Source organism: Ranitomeya imitator, chromosome 4, assembly GCF_032444005.1.
Source record: "Ranitomeya imitator isolate aRanImi1 chromosome 4, aRanImi1.pri, whole genome shotgun sequence".
Taxonomy (NCBI): domain Eukaryota; kingdom Metazoa; phylum Chordata; class Amphibia; order Anura; family Dendrobatidae; genus Ranitomeya; species Ranitomeya imitator.
This window is the reverse complement of record NC_091285.1, coordinates 230150045-230172652: the sequence shown is the minus strand read 5'-3', so window position 1 is coordinate 230172652 and position 22608 is coordinate 230150045. Positions and strand designations below refer to the sequence as shown.

The following is a 22608-nucleotide window of genomic DNA, read 5'->3' as shown; positions in this document are numbered from 1 at the left end:
CTTTAGGTAGAATGGTGGTGGGTCCATTCAGAACACTTTCCTTAGAAGACGTAGTGGTACCCCCGTTGGGAGTTGTGCCAAAAAATGAACCCAAAACATTCAGACTAATCCACCGTTTGTCATATCCAAGAGGCAGGTCAGTAAACGACAACATCGACGCGGAACCAAGTACAGTACTATGTATTGTACCTCCTTTGAAGAGGCAATCAGGCGGGTCAAGAAGTTGGTAAGGGGCACCCTAATGGCCAAAACAGACATTGAGGGGGCGTTCCGGTTACTACCTGTGCCTCCGAATAGCGTCCTCCCATTGGGCTGCTTTTGTGAAGGAGCATACTACATAGATCGCTGTTTGCCCATGGGGTGCTCCATATCCTGCTCACTATTTGAGGCGTTTAGTTGCTTCCTCGAATGTGTTGTCATGGACGTTTGTAAGGCGGCACATATTATCCATTACCTCGACGACTTCTTATGCCTGAGCCCAAAAGATTCACCACAGTGTGAAAACACACGGTAGTTCACCTGTGAGAAGGAGAGAGCTGGAAGGAGAGTGGACACCCCAGAGCCGAGGGGTTAGATTGAGAAAGAAAGAAGGCGGTGTAGCTTGCTTCATGGGTGGGGTCCTCTGCTGAGTAGCAGAAATTGCTACTAGGCCCAAAAGGATTTCCTGGGCCAAATGCTGTTAAAAAATAGTACTTAGGTAAACAGGTGGTGTAGCTTGCTTCATGGGTGAAGTACGCTGCTGAGTAGCAACAAATTCTACTAGGCTCAAAAGGATTTCCTGGGCTAGATGCCGTTACAAAATAGTAGTTGGGTAAACAGGTGGTGTAGCTTGCTTCATGGGTGAAGTACACTGCTGAGTAGCACCAAATTCTACTAGGCTCAAAAGGATTTCCTGGGCTAGATGCCGTTACAAAATAGTACTTAGGTAAACAGGCGGTGGGTGGCTGGGCTACTCTGCTGACAAGCAGAAACTGAAGCTTTGGAGCAGACCTCTGAATCCCAGGCCATAGTGTGAGGAAACAACTCTGCAGACGACCCCACCCACCTGGAATTGACGATGGCAACGTCATGTAAAACTCAGCAAGGGGACTAAATAAGAGTCTCCATTTTTTTCAAAAATTCGGCCACAGACACCACTTAAGTGGCATCAATTTCACCAGAGTTTTTTAAAACGGTTGGTGAGGTGATTTTCAAAAATCATCAAGCTTTTAGTCTCCCCAAGATGACACAGGGGTAGAAAAGTCCTTGCGGATCCAGGATTTGTTCATCTTGATGAACGTTAGTCTGTCTACATTGTCACTGGACAGCTGCGTGCACTTATCTGTGAGCACACCACCAGCAGCGCTGAACACACGTTCAGAGAGAACGCTGGCTGTGGGGCACGACAAGATCTCCAAGGCGTGAGTGGCGAGCTCAGGCCATTTTTCAAGATTGGAGCCCAAAATGACCAAGGGTCCAGTTCCACAGTCATGGCATCGATGTTCACTTGGAGATACTCTTGTACCATCTTCCCTAGGGGATGGCTGTGCGTCAGACTTGTCTCCTGTGGCCTTGCAAAGGATGGTCTAAAAAAAATCTTGAAACGATTGGAAAAAATTGCTGTTACCATCAGATACGATGTTACTGTTACGGTTTGAGTGATGACTCGATAGTCCCACGGTTGGCAAGTTAGAACTCAGAGATTCACTACGTGCACCACTGGTGTTTTGTGGAAAAGCAGATGTTAGATTCTGTAACAGTCTCTGCTGATACTCCTGCATGCGTGAATCCCTTTCTATGGCAGGAATTATTTCGCCAAATTTGCTTTTGTACTGGGGATCCAAGAGTGTGGCAACCCTGTAGTCGGCATTACTTCGGATTCTGACAATCCGAGGGTCATGTTGCAGGTAGTGCAGCAAGAAGGCACTCATGTGTCTTGCGCATCCAGGAGGACCAAGTCCTTGTTGTCTTGGTGGTAGCGAGGTGAGAATCATGCTTCTTTCGTCAGCCCTCTCCCCCCAACCTCGCACAACAGAAATTTGATCAAGGTCTCCCTCATCTGATGAGTCTTGCATGCCCAGCGCCAGTTTGTCCTCCACTTCTTCCTCGCCTCCTGCACCTTCCTCAACAGTTTGGCTGCTACCATGCTCCCTCGGTAATCCCTTTCCCCCAGCCTCCAATGCCTGCCGCCTTGGTGCTGCCAACCTTCTTGACCTTGGAGATATGATCCTTTCTGCATACGACTCCTCCTGTTCCTCCTCCTCCTCCTCTTGTTCCACCACCTGACTCTGAACACTGTGTAAGGTGTGCTCCAGCATGTAAATCACCGTAATGGTCATGCTGATAATGGCATCGTCAGCACTAAACATCTTCGTCGCGATTTCAAAACTGTGCAGAAGGGTGCATAGGACCCTGATCTGAGACCACTCCTGCACCGTGATTTTCCCCACCTCTTGATCTCGTTGGCCCAGGCTATGCGTCATAACGTATTGCACCAGGGCTCGTCGGTGCTGCCACAGTCGCTGCAACATGTGCACAGTTGAATTCCACCATGTGGGCACATCACATTTCAGCCGGTGAACTGGCAGGCCCAACGACTTCTGTAGAGATGCAAGTCGCCGAGCTGCGGGATGCGAACGGCGGAAGTGAGCACACAGCAACCGTGCCCTCTGCAGAATCCCATCTAGTCCGGGATAGTGGGCTAAAAATTGCTGGACAACCAGGTTCAAAATGTGAGCCATACAAGGCACGTGTGTGACATTGGCCCGGCGAAGGGCCGCACCCAGGTTTGCAGCATTGTCGCACACACCCTTCCCTGGCTGCAGGTTGATTGGAGACAACCATTGATGGAACTCGGTCTCCAGAGCTGACCACAACTCCTCAGCTGTGTGACTCACGTTTCGAAGACATTGCAATGTAAACACTGCCTGATGCCGTTGAGCCCTGGTGACAGCATAGTGAGGAGGTGTGCAGGTGGAGGACCGAGAGGAGGTTGAGGAGGCAGAAGCAGTGGAAGAACTTCTAGATACAGAGGATTGATGAGCAACTTGTGGCGACGGCAAGACTTGGACTGCAGCCCCTTCTCCTGATGTCGCCGTAGTTACCCAGTGCCCAGTCACCGACATGTAACGCTCCTGTCCATGTCTACTTGTCCAAGTGTCTGTGGTGAAATGCACCCTGTCACACACAGAGTTTCTCAAGGAAGCGGTGATGTTGTGTGAGACATGCTGGTGTAGCGCAGACACAGCTTTCTTTGAGAAGTAGTGGTGACTGGGCATCTGGTGCTGGGGCACTGCGACGGACATAAGGTCTCGAAAATCCTCTTTGTCCACCAGGCGGAAAGGCAGCATTTCTGTAGCCAACAGCTTGCAGGTGGAGAAATTCAACCTCTTAGCTTTGTCATGGCTAGGAGGAAATGGTCTTTTACTTGTCCACATCTGAGGGCTGGCTGCCATGCTTAGATGGAGTTGAGTAGGGTGTCCCTGGCAAACTGCTGGTCTGTGAGGAAGGTGCAGGCAGAGATGTTATGTTGCCTTGATTAAAATGTGGTGTCGATGTCGGAGAGCGCTCAACACCAGCAGGTGTTTCCATTTGCAAATGTCCTGACGACCTTCCAATCACACTGGCTGTTGCGGGTTAAGAGGTGGAAGCTCTGCATCCAAAACTATGTGCGACTGCTGTCCCCACAGTCACAGAGGATGAAGAGGACGCGGATGCAGTTGATGGGGCAGACCGAGGTTGACCCGGCCCACTAGGCCGCATTGTAGCACGGTGAGCTTCCCACTGCAACTTATGCCTCATATCCATGTGACTGTTCATGCATGAAGTACTCAAGCTAGTGATTTTTTGGCCTCTACTGAGATTTTGTTGACAAATCTTACAGACAACATGAGTTGGGTCATCCTTTGCAATGTCAAAAAATGCCCATGCTATTCAAGGCTTAGAGCCCGTGCGACCTGAAGAGCCACTACGACTTCTGGTCTGAGGCACAGTTGGGGTTGAGGATGCAGTTGTTGACGTGCTTCCAGTACTCCGTCTCTGTCCAGGAAGGCGCAACGTTACCTCGTCGTCAGTCTCGTCTCTAGCATCCTCCTCCACCTCCTCTGCTGACATCATGGACTACCGGACTGGGGGTTGACAGTAAGTGGGGTCTACAACCTCATCATCATCATCCTGTGTGTTCTCACACCCGTCGTCCTCAGAGCCAACCTCTTCCTGCCCTGACCGAAAAGTTAAGTTTTCGTTCTAATCAGGTATCTCAGTCTCATCATCATCTTCCTCATTGTCTCCACCAACAGGAGTTACAGTTTGGGAACGATTGTCTACATTATGCTCAGAACCTTCTTCTCTGGGCCTGGATCCGACTCACAAAGATTCTAGGTATCAGTGCAGATAATTTCCTCATCTGGATTCACAGAAGCGCTGGAGCAGACCTCTGATTCCCAGGCTATAGTATGCGTAAACAGCTCTACAGACTCAACCATGTGTGTTACCCCATGCTCAGACAGGCAGCTGGAGACTTGGGAGCTGTGAGGAAGCAAGTGCAACTGGGGTGACAACTCTGAGGACTGGAGTAGTTGTGATGTTGAAGTTGACATGGAGGAGATCCCACTTGAACGAGCACTTGATATCCGTTCAAGCACCTGCTGTTTTTGTGCCTCATCTGGAATTTTTGGCGATGCTTGTAGCGATGGTCGTAAGAAAGGGATCATATCGGATTGTCCACGAAAATAAGTAGACATCTTACTTTGGCTGGAAGATGGTCTTTCTTCTGCAGATGTTACTGTTGCTTTACCACCTACCCCACGGACACAACCTTTTTTTCCCTTTCCAACACGCCTATTCCCCTTTCCACCAGCAGCAGGTCTTTTGCCACTCATTTTAGTGCTTAACTAATTGGCAACTCTGTATCTGTAGTTGTTGGCACAAAAACCGATGGATGAAAACCGAGCAGAACTGAGTGGCCAAACTGTGGTACTAGGCCCAAAACTAATAACTGGATTAGATGCAGTGAAAATAGAGATACACAGGCGGTGTAGTTAGTTTCACAGGCGGGCTACTCTGGTGACGTGCAGACACTGCTCCTAGGCCCAAAACTATTAACTGGGTTAGATGCAGTAAAAATTGAGATACACAGGCGGTGTAGCTAGCTTCACAGGCGGGCTACTCAGATGACTATCAGACAATGCTACTAGCCCAAAAGGATTGGCTGTGCTAGATTACACCAAATGCTGTGACAAAGACTTGCACAGGAATGGCACAGACCTGCCTGGCAAACAGTGCTATGAACTGCTGTAACCTACCCTGAAAAGGGCTGATATTACAACTAGTCCCGACTCCCTAAACCTATCTCTCTGACAATTCGCTCCAAAAAAACACTCTTAGTCTGTATAGCACCCGCAGCAGCAGCGGTGCCGTCTAAAACTAAGCTGCAGCAGTGAGGAAATGGTGGCGACGGGGCAAATGGCTGGTTCTTATAGGGCAAGGAGGACATGTGACATACACAGCCAATGACACATGCCCTTGCTTGTGTGCATCACATGCACATTGCTGTGCGTGTGCGCACTGCTGATAGGCTGAGAGACTGCACCGCCCCACTGTAAATACGGGAAACAAAAAAAAATGGAGATCGGTGTTATTTCAGCACAGATCTATCCCCCGCTCCCCACCGCCCACTATACACTGAAACAGTCTATTAACAATGATAAACAGTTTTAATGTTCAAATCAAGCAAGGCTATAGGTGAACGAACAGTTATCGAACAGAAACTCAAACAGCCGAATTTTAAGCAAATTGTTCGGGTTCATCGAACGACTCGAACACTGCCCAAAACAGCTCGAATTTGAAACTGGCGAACAGTTCGACTCGAACACCGCTCATCTCTAGTTATTAAACCTACCAAAAAAATGTGATGTTAGTCATTGGGTAGTTCAGAGAAAACTTACATTTATACACACACAACCACTCGCACGCATACAGACATTCTCACACACACACACACTCTCACACACACACTCTCACATACATGCACACACACATTCTCACACACACACTCTCACACATACATGAACACATAAACACACACGCCATATACATGCGCACACACACATACACACAATCTCACACACACACACACACACACATACTTGCACACATTCTCCACACACACACTCTCACACATGCACACACACTCACACACATACATGCACACACACATACACACTCACACATACATACACACATGAACACACACACATACATGCACACACTCTCACACATACCTGCACACAGACAACCACACACCCACACACTCTCTCTCTCTCTCTCACTCACACACACACACACACACACACACACACACTACACATATATTAGGTTTAAGTCCAGATACCTAGTTTTGTAAGGTAACAATGCTAACTGCGGTGCCACCATTTCTTTTTAGTTTGGTACCTGGAAACTACATACACTAGAAGAAGTAATGGCCTCCGTCATCATCCTCATTAGTGACAAACATGATAGGACTAGAAGAAGGTTGACATAAACATAGACTTTTAGCACAGTATCAACTAAGATGTTGTTTAGTAAAATGCCATTTATTAGCTTTGAGCACTTTTAAAAAGCATTTTAAAAAATGAATTAGTCCACGCGTTTCAGGCACTTTTTAGACTGCAGCCAATACATGTTGGCAAATCTCTCTGATTGCTTTTTTTCGCTTTGGGCAGTGTTGTTGCACTCCAAATGAAAATAAAAGTTCAGTTAAATATATTTATGCCTCATGATGTTAATAGCCTCCTAGTGAACTCCCATGGCTGCTGTAAGTTTCAGATGAAATTAAAGATGGGAATTTCAAAGACTTAGCTAGCTCTTTGAACATTTTATTGTAGGACAATGGCTTCAGGCCATGACGAGATATAAATTAGTTCATTTACTGTAAAGCAACGTAAATTGCGTGTAAATATTGCTCCGTGAAAGACTGCTATTTACTTTGATGTGTTTAATCTAGTTTAAGTCAGTAATTGCTAGTAGACACCATAATTCTTAAAAGGGAAAGCCACGGTAATCGTAAAGAGGAAACTATTTCTAATATACCGTACAATATTTTGACTGAAACTTTAATGGACACTTTAAGCTGATTTTTTTTTAATATTTGGAGTATATTATGGCAGGTAAACTTGAATAAAATGATGCACTTGTATCTATATTGAACTGCTATGTTTGATGTTTTTTGTTCTTGAGAAATGGATCTTACTACAGAATTTCAAATTGAACTGAAATGTAGCGTATGATTTAATACTGAAGAGAATCTGTCATCAGGTTTTTGCTAACCCATTTAAGAGCAGAATAGTGTAGGATCAGAGACCCTGATTCCAGTGATGTCCTTCATTGAGCTGCTTGCTGTAATTTTTCTGAATACTGATCTCTGTATTAGCCCACCCCATCAGTGATTGGAAGTTTTCTGCCCATGCACTGTGTACACAGAATGCTGCCAATCAGTGATGAGGGCGGGATTATACAGAGCTCATGAATATGGAGGACTACAAGGCAGCAGACTTACTAGTCCTCTAACAATCTCTTGCTGGTAAAACAGTGATTTTATCAAAACTACAGTAAGCATCCCAGTATGTGACACATCGCTGGAATCAGAGTGTCTGTCACTACTTAATGCTGCTCTCCAATTAGGTGTCAAAAACCAAGTAACAAATTCCCTTTAAGACTTGGGCTATAAAGCTATTTTGGGCATAAGACAAGTCTCAAGAGCAAAAATCACTTAATGTCGCTGCTACATCGCAGAGTAATGAAGCTGAATGAGGTCTCATTGTGACTTCTAGGGTACCCCCACTAACAAATCACAAAGAATTCACGTGGTACTGACTTTTTTCCTTTTGCTTGTTGTGATATCCTAGAGGTACCAATGAAATCCGATTCTTCCTTCTGGGGGAAAAAAAATCCTGTGGTTCTTGAACAATAGGAAACATTGCAGTTTATGTGTAAGTGATAGCAATTCCTGCTTTTTACAGTGAATGGGAGTTTATGTTGTCGATGAGCTTTAGCCTCTCGTCATATTACTAGGTATAGAAGCAAATCAATTTGGCTTAATTGTTGTGCTTCTATTTAAAGTCTCAAATATCGTTTATACTATATAGCTGTTATGACATGTTGGGAGATGTAGTTTTACTACAGCTGGAAGAGCCCCAAGATACAGATCACTGCTATATGGCACAATTAAGGAAAAACGCCAAACCTGAGTGCTACAAAGAAATGGATTTATTCTTTCATCGGTGGACTTATCTGCCTTTATCTTTGCAATAATCCTGCCAAAAAAATAGCTGAGTGCACAGATTATTTTTTAAATGGAGAATGGCTTTTAAAAGCTTCTCTACAGCCGTACTTATCATTAACCTGAAACGGTTACTCAGTTGGTTTTTGCATCAGGATCCACTTTTTCCCTTTTTCACCCCAGTCACATACTTGATTGCGGCAAGGAGGATTTCTACGCCTTATAAATACCAATGAGATCAAACTCTGCAGGCACTCTGGTTACTGATTTATAAATCATATCCTTTGTGAAGCAACAATTCTTAAAAATATTCTTTTTTTTGCCATCTTGTCACCATATGAGTATTTTTGGTTGCTTCAATGAGCGTATCATAGAACCACAGGCTTAGAAATATCATTAAAGCATTTTTTTATTTAGCCATTACATAGAGATTTGTTAACTGTTCTGTTAATATGGATATAATGACTGCTTTTTATTATGAACATCTTGTGCAAAATGGGCAGTTGATATATAATACACTTTAATAATTGATCCTTTTGATAATAAAAAGTGCTTATTAATTAAAAATTTGAGCTAAGAACTAAGGCACGCCGAGCCTCTACAAAGCAAGCATCTGTCCCATAGCCAGGTCATCTCCAATAAACCATTACAGCACAGTGTATTATGTTACAGACAAGTGGTAATGAATATAAAAAATGTGTTAAGTGTATGACTAATATGTAAAAAACTGTACTAAACGACAGGGGCCTTGCTAGGGTCCTAAAAGATCAGGGACCCAAACCCCAAAACGCATGTCTCCCCATACGAAACCCCCTACATTTAAAATAGGCTCAATGCATATATAGAGTTTGCCATGTTGCTAACCTAATGTACACTATACAAAGACCAACATTAACTAAATTACTGCTATAAAAGGCCAAAATAAACTGGCTACACATTGTCCTCTATCATCACAACTATACCACTAATACATATTATATCCAATAATACCACATACTGTTTAAGCTGCAGTATTTTTGTAAAATTAGCGTTCCTGGGAACGCCCATTCATGATAATCGTGCAGTATAAATGCGCTTTTAGACTAGTGTCAACATCTATAATCTATATGGAGGAAATATGATTCTGACATAAACACCGAAAGTATTCTTTACAGTTAGTCGTCAAACTATGATATGGCCTACTTCAAGATGTAGTAATTGTAAATGATGTATTAACAATAAAAATGCTAATGTATATACTAATCTGTTCATAGAATTACAATGGAAAAAAACAATATAAATGATTGAATTTGATATATGTTCAATTACCATGAAATGTTGACTATAACTCGTACTTTACTGTTAGGGCAGTGAGAATCTGGAATTGCTTGCCTGAGGAGTTGGTGATGGCGAACTCAGTCGAGGGGTTCAAGAGAGGCCTGGATGTCTTCCTGGAGCAGAACAATATTGTATCATACAATTATTAGGTTCTGTAGAAGGACGTAGATCTGGGGATTTATTATGATGGAATATAGGCTGAACTGGATGGACAAATTGCTTTTTTCGGCCTTACTAACTGTTACTATGTTACTGTTGGTCATAAGCACAATGATAACTTTTTTTGTTGTGGCACGTTTGTCTAATTTGAATTCTCTAATTCCAGTATCCTGCCGCTTTGATGAATCTGGGTGCCATTCTTCATCTCAATGGTAAATTAGAAGAAGCAGAAGCCAACTACCTCCGAGCTCTTCAGTTCAAGCCGGATGATGGCATCACTCAATCTAACCTTCGGAAGTTGTGGAACATCATGGAGAAACAAGGTCTAAAGACATCGAAAACGTGACAAAGAGGAGTAGAGACTTTTGACCAAATGTTAGTTTCTAATATTGGACATGAAAGGAACAGATGAGCTACAAGCTGGGCATTCTGTCTGGGAAGCATAGGTGATGATAGAAGAATTTTTTGCTTTTTGGCAAAGTAGTTATATTAAAAAAAAGGAAAATAATGATGTCGGGGGATATGAAATCCCCAAAAGGGACTAGGAAATGCTTGCATTAGCCCGGATTACGAAAGGCATTTAAAGTGAGGTCTGTCTTCATCACATTGCAACTGGTGCATAATTCTTAAGTAGGCCAAAATCGATAGTAGTCTATAAAGTTATATGCAAGGTATAACAATGTAGGTAATCTTCAATACTAAAATAATTATTTACAGTGATTCCATTACAGAGCTAATTCACTAATTTTATTAAATGTTTAATTATTTTCTGCCAAACTAAACTGTTTTCAGTAGGGTTGCTGATGTGATCTGATGCGTTATTTCTTTTTACATGCGTGTATGATTGAACTCGAACAATGATAAATTGTTTCCAACAAAAGCAAAGCAACACGATTCATCACCAGGATATCTTAATATTCTGTCTCCGTCTTAGTTACATTAGTATGGGACAGTTTGTTTTTACAAAGCAAAATCAAAGGGTGACACAAACCATGCCCTGCGCCTGCTGGAAGTTTAATATGTGGTCGTGTGTGAAGGTGATGAAGGACCTGATTATTATTTTTATTTTTCCTTTTTGTGTGGGCGTGTGTGTTTTAAAATCCATAAGATTCTCCTTTATTTTAAGGCAAATAAAATATTTATTTTGTAAAAATGAAAAAGATTTTTTTACCACACTATTGTCTCCTATTGATTTCTATATAAAGGTAGATCCAGTAATTATGTTAGACAAGTGTAGTATAACTAAAAGTGTTCACAATTCCTGAAACTTATAAAATTCTTCTATTGGTGGCATGGGAGCGAGGCTATTGCCTTCCTGATATAAGCACAGTTCTGCATTAGTTCCAGTCTTTCAGTTTATTGTGGTGATTTCTAAATTCGAACATCAGGCCTGGACTTGATAACTATAGCCACCATTCAATGCTTAGGGTAAAAATAAATTACCCTGAGACGGGTTGGACTGTGTGTATGCATTGGGTGAACAATAACCCTGTTCCATATCTTGTTATATGCAGATGTAACAAACTGTAACTTAACATCAAACATATTGTATACCATGATGCTTTCCATTGACTTTTTGTTACGGCATGTGCCTGTTTTCTGCATCCTGTATGTAACATGTGGATTGTAAAGGTAAAGTTTGCTACATTTGTATTATGACTATATTTTGACAGCTTTGTAGATGGCCTGCTTCTCATTTCGCATCCTAGGCCCCCTTAGACACTAGGTTTAATACTTAAAAGTTTTTTTGTAAGCGATTCTTTAACCATATAAAATCGGAAGGACAGTAGCAATTTCATGTGTATTTAAATGGAAATGGTCTGCACAAATAATTTTCTACAGCTCTGTTGAATTAAGTAGATGAATATGACAATATAGTGAATAATATTATGAAGTACAATGTGTTTTATTTTTACTATGGGCCTAAAAACTAATAGAGAGGCAACTACCTGCCTGTTCTACCCAGGGCCAGCTTAGAGCGGTCACTGACCGGACTTGCCGTCGATTTCAGCTGCTCCACTTCAACCGAGCAGCTCTTCTTCTCCCAGGCTGCTCTATCAACCTGGCATGACTGTCAATGTCATTCTGACTTATAGTTGGCTCCCAGGGTTTTAGAGCTGGGAGCCGTCTGTCAATCAGTATAACATTGGTAGTCACGCCCCGTAAACAGAGCGGACTGTGACCTCTCCATGCCAGCAAAGATCGCAGCTGAGCACCATAGGCAGGTAGTTAGCAACTACCTGCATGTTAGTTCTTAGGCCCATAGTAAAAAAATGATATAGTCTTGGATAACCCATTTAAGCCAAGCTATTAAAATGTAAACTTGGCGAGTCAATGGAAGTTGATCGTTTGGAGCTGACATTCAGTCCGCTTTCTTATTTTTAAGCTTAAGCTACATGCTAAAATTGCATATCCTTGATAAATGTTACCTCCAGTGTTACTTTTGTTTCGCAACAAAAAAGCTTTGTAGTCCTGATGTTACACATAAGGCTATATACTCAAGGCTTAATGGCCACAGATATGCAGTGGAGAGACTCCAAAAATGTATAGTACAGCACATGTGAATGGGTTTTTTTTTAAAACTCTATGCTTGCTAGATCACCAGTCAGAACACTGTATACCTAGGTAACAGTTCTTGTCCTGTTTGAAAGCTTCTAAAAACCTTGATACATTGGTTCCTTCAGTTAAGTTTCATGGGGTTCCCAGAATTGACACATCACTTATCCTTTGTATTGCTGAGTGTCCAAGCAACCATGAGAACAGCGGTCTAATTTAAATGGCGTGGCGGGCAACCAGCTCGCTGCCAATCCATTCAAAGTCTATCATACCAATGGATAACCTTGTGCTATACTCAACAAGTCACATAGACCTTGACTGGAGTAGGAGAGCGCATGCTTAACCATTATGTTACCAAAAGTGTTGGTCCTGGGAAAACTGCTGAAGGTTACATTCCCACCGTGAGTTTTTGGTGAGATTTTTACGCTGCATATTTTCGAAAAAAAAGGCAAGTAACCTACTTTTTTTAATGGTGCAGAAAATCTGCAGCATCAAAAGCTCATCATGTGAACATAGCCTAACAGTGTGGTTACAGGTCTCACCCACTCCTTCAGATAATAAGAAAATGTAACATAAATAGTTCACATAAGTGAAGAGGTTTCACTTAAACATACTTCATAGTTTGCAAAATATGTTTTATATTCACATACTTCACATTTTTGTTTAAAAGAATCATTTTTACATTAAGATTTAAGTAAATTATTTCTATGGCTTTCTGAAAACTTATCTGCTTTCATACAATGTATAACACTTCATGTACATATAATATAGATTTATTTATACATTTGCGGAGAGGATTATTCGGTACACCTCTTTTTGTTGAGTCTTTCCCTTCCTGTGGCGCTAGATTGGTTTGCTGTGCTCCCATATGTTGTTATTTGCTCTTTAGGCTTCTGGTTTATTTTTTTTCACTGCTTGCAGACATTACAATAAACCGTTCCAAACAAGACGCAATACGCCAGGCAACCGGCCAGCTGCATCACTGACATTTATATTTACTGTTTGTTTATTACCAACTGTTACTTTCTTCAATGTATCTATTATTATCTATGATATGACAGTTAATGCACGCCACGCAGCTCTATTAAAATTCACCCAGTTTTAGAATTGAAAAGTATTCTGATTTCCCAATGTTCCCTTTTGGTTAATAATGTATATAGCACATCATGTTTATCACTGTGTGATATTTAAAGCCAGTACTTTTTAGAGATTTATTTTTCTTAAACTTTTACGGAAAAGTCAAATATTTTCTTCTAGACGTTATTTCATTTAGCGAGAAATATTACGACACTTAAGATTTTTTAAAAACGTTTTTACCTTAACGTATGCGGCTGTTTCTTTCAAACATTTGCACTAATGAGAACATAATTTGTCTCTGCAAGTAGCCTAAATCCAGCACTAAAGGTTATGCAACACAGGTTTGCTATGATATTTTTTTTTTCCTAATTAAAGCTAATACCAGAGTTATTATGTGTTAACAGGGTTGTAGAATTTATTAACAGGGTCTTCTTATCCAATCAACATTTAAAATGCAGTTTGGGCATTTGTTTCATAAATTCTGTAAAAAAAAAGAAAAACTGCAATGTAATATGTTTTACCTAAGAATGTGAATTTATTATTTACTGTTCCAACTGGATGTCAATTTTGAAGAATTGTAACAAATGTTCACTTTTTAAGTTGTTCATGTTTCTTCCTATGAAAGAGTTATATGAAAACCACTGCAACCACATTTTTTGGCTACTATATAAATTTTGGAATACATCTTACAAAAATACTTAACATTGCTTTACAATTGGTTCTGTTTTAAATATATATGAATAGTGATGAGCGAGTGTGCTTGTTACTCGAGACTTCCGAGCATGCTCGGAGTATTTTGGGCGTGCTCGTAGATTATGTTTGAGTCCCCGCACCTGCATGATTTGAGGCTGTTAGACAACCTGAATACATGTGGGGGTTACCTGTTTGTTAGGGAATCCCCACATGTATTCAGGCTGTCTAGCAGCTGCAAATCAAGCAACTGCGGCGACTCAAACATAATCTACGAGCACGCCGAAGATACTTGGAGAACACCCGAGCATGCTTGGAAATCTTGAGTATCGAGCACACTCGCTCATCACTATATATGAACTATATGAAGAGAACCTGTCACCTTTCTGTTGTATATGCATTCTGAAACCTATTTGACAGCATTTAGAGAAAAGTGAAAAGGCTATATTTGCATTTTTTATTATTTGCACCTCAAATCCGAACCCTCCCCTTCTTTAAATTGGTCATCTCTAATTTGCGTCCCATTATTCACCTTCACCTCTGAAGCTAGCAAAATGCAAGCAGATAGACATGGTTATACAAGCTGCCCTTTCCGATATATGGATGGCCACATGATACAGGTTCTCCATAGCAAAAGTTATTTTTTCCACCTGCTGTTTGATCTGGTGTTTGAGCAGTGGTCTCTTTTATGCACCCCATATGTTCTAACCTTGTCAACCCCTTAAGTATTTCTTCGTAAAGATGTTTATGAATTGTTTGCGTTTTTTCAATACATTAAAAATGACGACACACATTTCATATCTCTAGCAGGCCTTGAAAAATGTTTTAGATAGTAAAATTATATTACTGTCAATAATTGATTATTCTGAAACATAGAAGGTGACAGGTTCACTTTAATGACAATTGGTAACAAAGTATTCAATGTGTTGATATTTTCTAGACCAACTCATTCATTAAGGCAAAAAAGGAAACATTTCAATTAAACCTATTGTACACATATTCTGCGCAATATATGTTTTTATTTTGATCTTATTTTGAAATTTAGGGATAATCTCATTTTAAATGGTCACAAACTGCATTAATCCATATCAAAATTCAATATAAGAAACTTTGCAATATATCGTATTAGAGAACTATGCTTTCATTTTCTTTTTTAATGACCCACTTTAACTCCCTGCCTTCTGATTGCCATTCACTCTAAAAATAAAAGAATAAATAAAAAGACGCTAAAATCTTCCCTGCTCAACATTAGAGGGCATGATTTCTCATTGACACAATATATTAAAGCTGCCAATTGAAGTCTATATGGTGTGGGGAAGAGAAAGAGAGACACAAACACAATCTGACCGATGCTCCCATGTACTGTAAATGTTTTCCTAACCCCAGAGATGGGTTCACAGCTACATCTCTTACTACTGCTGTATAAAGTTCTCCTTGCTGCTACTTTTGAACATGTTCTACACATAGAAAGGAGAGCAGGAACTCCTTGCGAATTCACAACTTATTTTCAGCAGTCACCTGAAATGACAAGTATGCTTTAAAGGGTTATTATCAAAATAACAGTGTAGCCATAATGTAAACAATATATATAATTATGTTCGATTGTCCATATAACTCTTTTTAATTTTCCCTAATTTCCATATATCCCCCCCAACATACACATGAAAATAACCAAAGGGTCCTTCTCTCTGCTCTATCTACCCTACAGTTGCTATTAGCACTGTCCTGGACTACAGTGGGGAAAATAAGTATTTCAAACACTGCCGACTTTGCAAGCTTTCTGACCTACAAAGAATAGAGAGGTCTGTAATTTGTATCGTAGGTACACTTCAACTATGAGAGACAGGATCTAAAATAAAAATCCACAAAATCCCTTTGTATGATTTTTAGATAACTATTTTAATTTTATTGCATGAAATAAGTACCATTTTTTTGGACTATAAGACGCACTTTTATCCCCCAAAATTTGGGGGGAAAACGGGGGTGCATCTTATAGTCGAAATGTACTTACAGTTAGCGTGGTGGCAGGAGTCGGACGATTCTTCCAGTGGTCTGACGCTGCAGGGCGATGATCTCGCTCCCATTCCAGCCTGGTGAGGTGGGTTCGGCGGTGCGGGGGGCTCCGGCGACATTATGTACAAGCCCGTAGTCATCAAACGTCTATTGACTCGATGCTGTGGCCTCCAGGAAAATGGCCGTCAGAGGTAGCGCATGCCCAGATTGAGATCTCTACTCCGAGATCTCGGGACGAGATCCTGTTGCCGAGATCTCAATCTGCACCTGGGGAATCAATCTGGCCTTCAGGAAAATGGCTGCCAGCGGTGGTACATGGGCAGATTGAGATCTTGGGACGAAAAGAAAATACAGTATTTGATACAATAGAAAAACAAAACTTAATATTTGGTGCAGAATCCTTTGTTTGCAGTTACAGAGGTCAGACGTTTCCTGTAGTTCTTGACCAAGTTTGCACACACTGCTGCAGGGATTTTGGCCCACTCCTCCATACAGATCTTCTCTAAATCTTTTAGGTTTCATGGCTGTTGCTGGTCAACATTGAGTTTCAGCTCCCTAAATAGATTTTTTGGGGTGTTCAGGTCTGGATATTGGCTAGGGCACTCCAGGATCTTGAAATGCTTTTTATGGAGCCACCACTTAGTTGCTCTGGCTGTGTGTTTCAGGGCATTGTCATGCTAGAAGACCCAGCCATGACCCATCTTCAAAGCTCTGAGGGAAGTAGGTTGTTGTCCAATATCTCTTCCCCTCAGTAAGGTGCAGTCATCCTGTCCCTTTTGCAGAAAAGCACCCTCAAAGTATGAAGTTTACACCACCATGCTACACAGTTGGGACAGTGTTCTTGGGGTTGTACTCATCCTTCTTCATCCAAACAGTGTGGATGAAGACAAGAATTATTAAAATGCTTTTTCTATTCCAGAAGATCAGTAAAATGATTTAAAAAAGCACATAGTTTGAATCTGATACATCAATATATAGATATATTAGGTCAAACAGAACCTTCAGAAAAAGGATTCCAAAGTAAACAGTTTGAATTGGTGCTGTGCTATGTCCGATATTAAATATCATACTGTCATCCCAGGTTATGTCACAGATATTGGGACTAAGCAGCCAAAGACTTTCCACTACGCTGTTCCTGCCTGGCAGCTGTGGTTGACGCCCTATTGATATGAGGTTTGGAGCCCCCACTCATTTCTCCATGTGTAGAATTTTCAGAAGGCCCAATATGCAGTTTGTGAGAGACAACTTCAATAGATGCAAAAAATGCAGGATACAGGAGTAAGTCATGTAATGAAGATTGCAACAGAAAGGTGAGATACACCTGTATAATGGTGCTTTGTATAGAGGGTCTGGAAGGAGAAAGATACTGTATGATGGAGCTCTATATACAGGGGTTGAAAGTAGTTCAGCAAAGCTTGTTGCCTGCTGCTGATAGATCAGATTGTTGAAACTCTATCGAATATGACAGGGTTGCCTTCTACCATATGCATCAATGCAGCAGCATTTTTAGTTTCACAAAAGTGATATCTCAGCAGAAGGCAATAAATATAATTCTATACGCCATTGGGGTGAAGAGTGGAGCTCTGCTATAAACCAGCTACCAATGGTCTAAAACCACAAAGGCAACTATATTGAAGTAGGTGTCAGGACATAAAAATCTGTTAGGCAGGATACTGTACAGGAGCAGAAAGTACACAGAAGCTTAAGATGAATTCGACACTAGATGTGGGGCTAGTCATAAGCACACAAGAGGGAAAGGGTCTGTAGCACTGAGGAGAAGCAAGTGCTTCTGCTAAATGTAGTTTGATCAGATAACGATATGACTGTCCATTCAGCAGTGTGAGGCTGGTTACAGAAGGACAAATGAAGATGAAAAAGAACAAAGTTACAAGAAATAAACTTTGTTGGGGCTTTGCTTATATATTACCAACCAAAGTATGCATCTGCTGCTGAGAATAACACTTTAAATATACAGAATTTCTTGGATAGAATTTTTGAGCCATCAAGGGTACTAATGCTTGAAAGCTTTGTGGAAAGATTGCTCAGAGAAAGGTGTGTCTGTGAATGTTTTTCATGCACCAGCCATTCAGTTTCATTCTATATATAATATGGTCTGAATTACTTACCTAACAATTTTCTACTTAAATGAATAAAAAGAAATTTAAATTGTCCTAAATGTTGAATTGTACGAGGAAATGTATATTTAGATTTTAAACTACTTTCTCCATGGAGACTAGTAAAATTTGAGCGCTCGTTTTTCTAAAATAGGTTTGCAACTGAAAAAACTGCGCTTTGTCTTTTTTTTTTGTAAAAGTATATTACAGTGCATCGCTACCTAATTTGATGGTATATTATGGTCACCTTCTTGGTTTCAATACATATTGAAGGCCTTGCACTTAATACCAGGGTCAAAGATCAATCAGCTTAAATATTTTCTCTCTTGATGGTCTTTTAGGAGTATCCTTGTAACACAAAGATCTGCCACTACAGCATACACTGCTCAAAAAAATACATAGAACACTAAAATACCATATCCTAAATATCACTGAAACATTCCAGTTACAACTCTTTCTTCATTACATAGTGAAATGCTTTGAGAACAATAAAACATAAAATTGGTCTATGTAAATCAAAATTCATATCCCATGGAAGTCTGGATTTGGACAGATACTCAGAATCACAATGGAAAATCAAATTGCAGGCAAATCCAACTTCAGAGGAAATGCTTCAAGCCAAAGAAATTATGCTCAGTATTGTGTGTGGCCTCCACGTGCCTGTATAAAGGAAAAACACCGTATGCACAACCTAAGAAGGTGCTCAAGTAGGGCCCCACACCATACATGTATAATAAAGAAAACTTGGCACTCCTAGAATTTTTGGGGGATTTTGTTTTTAATGCAGTTAGAAATAGACGTTTTGGCCTCACTGGCCTTCATCAGTAACGGACTGCAGTATAGTGGTTAATCGCGTTCAGTGCGATAATAGGAGTGACACCATAGTCACTTTAAATATGTCTGGTCATGCACTAGGCGCTGGGCATGGAGCCTGTATAGGATAGTACCTGGGTGGGTGGGGGTGCCAGCGTGCAGTCATCGGCGATGCAGTATCCACCTCTGGTCAGCTGTGCCATGGCAGCTTGGCAAGCACTGCTTCTGATCTGTGGGGAAATCATCCCCTACTGGCGGAGAGCCACGGTTCCCACACTGTCAAATGACAGCGGGAGCGCTTAGCTGTGATTGGAGGTATAAACTTTACCTCCGGTCACTGGTGTCAGCTGATGGGACTAGAGCTCCCATCAACTGATACTTGCCGCTAATAATAGCGTGCCCAGGAGCAGCGAATTGGAATATTAATTAGCTGCTCCTGCTGTAAAATAAAACCGTGCTGTCAACGAGGTCACAGCAGTTCAGCCCCGCTGGGAACGGAGCCTCAGTGACCGGACGTAACCTCAATGACATCACCACCAGTCTCTGAGGCTGCGCTCGCAGCTTCTCATTCACCAGTGGTTTTTAGCATGGACGGTCGCATCTTGGCACCGTCCAGGTTGAAAACTGTTCAGCCCCCAGACATGGAATACGGTGTGGGACAGAACGCCGGACAGGTATGGTATATTGTTGTTTCTTTATTTTACTTTTATTACAAGAGATCGAGGGCTTCTCTGGAATTATGCGTTTAAATAAAAATGGAAAACTGTTTAGTCTTATTTCAAATAAAGGACTTTATTCTAGCTGTGTGTTTATTTATCATACAACTATTGGATTAGTAATGGATAAGTGTCTTATAGACACCTCTTCATTACTAAGCCGTGGGCTTGATGTCACCTGACAATGCAAAGGTAACATCAACCCCACAAATATGAACCCAGTTGCCACCGCTTCAGGGCAAGTGAGAAGAGCCAGGCAAAGCACCACAATTGGCGCATCTAATAGATGTGCTTTTTCTGGGCAGTTGCGGGCTGCTATTTTTAGGCTGGGGGGGCAATATTCATGGCCCCTTACCAACCTGAGAATACCAGCCCCCAGCTGTCAGCTTTAGCCATTTTTTAAAATTATTTAAATTTTTTAAAAAAACAGCGTGGGGACCCATCTATTCTTGATAACTAGCCTTGCTGAAGCTGATAGCCGAGGATTGCAGCTCCCAGCTGTGAGTTTTGTCTGGCTGGTTAGCAAAAGTACAGGGGAACACATGCCATTTTTAAAAAAAAAATTATTTACAGCGCAGGAGCGGCTAATGAATGCTCCCATCTGATGCTCCTCTCAATGTAATTAGCGGTAGCAGGCGTCAGATGATGGGATAACTTTTCCCATCAGCTGACACTAGTGACCAGAGGTAAACTTTATACCTCCGATCACAGCTGAGCACTCGCACTGTCTTTTGTCAGCATGGGAGCCGCGGCTCTGACTGGTGGGGATGATTTATCTGCTGATCAGAAGTGTTTGCCGTGCTGTCATGGACATGACAGCGCAGCAAACACTGGATGTTCTGGTCCCCCCATTCAAGTGAATGGGGTTTGGGTCTGGGTATTGTTCTGCTACTTGAAGTTTTTGTAACTGTTCGGCCGGACCCAAACATCCAGGTGTCTGCCCATCTCTAATAAGGAATCCAGGGCCCACTGCATCTGCATATGTCCTCACAATGGGTCTGAGGATCTCATCCCGGTACCTAATAGCAGTTAGGGTACTTTTGGCTAGCACATGGAAGGCTGAGCGGTCCTCCAAAGAAATGCCTCCCCACACCATTATTGACCCACTCATGCTGGCGGATGTTGCAGGCAGCAGAAAGTTCTCCACAGCATCTCCAGACTCTGTCACATGAGCTCAGTGTGAACCTGCTCTCATCTGTGCAAACCACTGGGTGCCAATGTTGAATCTGCCAATCTTGGTGTTCTCTTGGTAATGCCAATCGCCCTGCACTTTGTTGGGCTTTAAGCACAACAACCACTTGTGGATATCGGGCCCTTATGCCTCGATCATCGAGTCTATTTCTGACAGTTTGAGCAGATACATGGATATTAGTGGTCTGCTGAAGGTCACTTTGCAGGGCTTTGGCACTGCTCCTCTTGTTCTTCCTTGTACAAAGGAGGAGGTAGCGGTCCTGCTGCTGAGTTGTTGCCCTTCTATGGCCCCATCCATGTCTCCTGGTGTATATGCTGTAAACACTGCTGACAGACACAGCTACTCTTCTTGCCACAGCTCGCATTGAAATGCCATCCTGGATGAGTTGCACTATCTGAGCAACTTCTGTGTGTTTAGACACCACCTCATGCTTCTGTAGGGATGAGAGCAATGATCAAATGCAAAAATTACCAAAAGAGCCTAAAAGGATGAGAACAGAGAAATGGTCTGTGGCCCCCACCTACAGAACCACTTCTTCATAGGGGTTGTCTTCCTGATCGCCTATAAGTTCTACCTGTTGTCTGTTCAATTTGTACAATAGCAGGAGAAATTGATTCACAAGCAGTGTTGCTTCATAACTGGACAGGTTGATTTCACAGAAATATGATTTACTTGGAGCTACATTGTGTTGTTTAAAAGGAACCCGTCAACAGAATTGTACACAGTAACCTACACACAGCATCAGGTCAGCGCCATTATACTGATTAAGATGATACCTTGATTGATGAAATCCATCTAATGGTTGTTCTTTAATCATTATTTTCAGTCTTGTGTTAATGAGATTCTCATGCCCTAAGGCGGGTTTGGTGTATGTAGTGCTCTGATTAGATATTCATAATGCAGACTGCCCCTAATTTGCATAATGAATATCTGTATATACTTAAAAAGAAATAACCTTCTGCAGTCATGTTTTGTGTGCCAATAACACTGGGGAACACAATTTTTTAGGAATTAGGTCAGACAACTGTTCTTAACTAATTTTTGGATGCTGAATCCAGAAATGATCTCAGTTTTTCTCTATCACGTCAAGTTTTTGAACTATAGGATTTTTGTCTTCTCAAAAATATGTAAACTACTGTACCTAAAAACTGTTTGTTTTTTTAAATAGTACAAATAGGCATTTACGACGAGAGGAAGAAGGAGCAGACATGATCTGAAACAAAGGAAATATGTACATATGTAAATAAAACACTGAGATGGAAAGTTACAAGCTTTGAAAACTAACAAAAAAATCATAAAAGATATATAAATTACAACTAAGCGCCCAATGTAAAGAGAAAAGCTATCACAAATCCTATTTATTCCTACTATGATAAATATATTGATAATTATGACGTATTGGGAGCTGCACACACCTCTCACCACACTGTCTCAGTTGTGACTACTCTTACAAGTTGCCACGTAGCTCTATATGAGTCGAATTGTAATCAGATAACAAGTCTTATTACAGATATCAGTGCAATTGTGCTTCTCTGGCAGGTAAGTTGTGGAGGAAAAACTTGACGTGCTAGAAAAAAACTGACTACATTTTTGGAACCAGCATGCCAATTTTAGTATAAATCAGCTCAAAAACCTAACTCAACAGAAATTTTTTTTCAAATTGTTCCCCAGTGTAATATATATTTTTTGTTTATATATTAATGT

The 22608-nt window shown here is 41.4% G+C and overlaps 1 protein-coding gene across 2 annotated transcripts in view; it reads left to right on the top strand.

The window, feature by feature from the left end:
• The window catches only part of TMTC2 (transmembrane O-mannosyltransferase targeting cadherins 2), a 459093-nt gene extending 445242 nt beyond the window's left edge, over window positions 1-13851 (top strand). Inside the window, exon 12 of one of the 2 annotated variants that reach the window (XM_069764402.1) lies at window positions 9900-13851. In XM_069764402.1, the coding sequence (XP_069620503.1) occupies window positions 9900-10079 (180 nt within the window). In that variant the 3' untranslated portion in view covers window positions 10080-13851. The remainder of the gene's footprint in view (window positions 1-9899) is intronic. The other variant, XM_069764403.1, reaches the window with a different exon arrangement.
• The last annotated feature ends 8757 nt before the right edge of the window (window positions 13852-22608 follow it).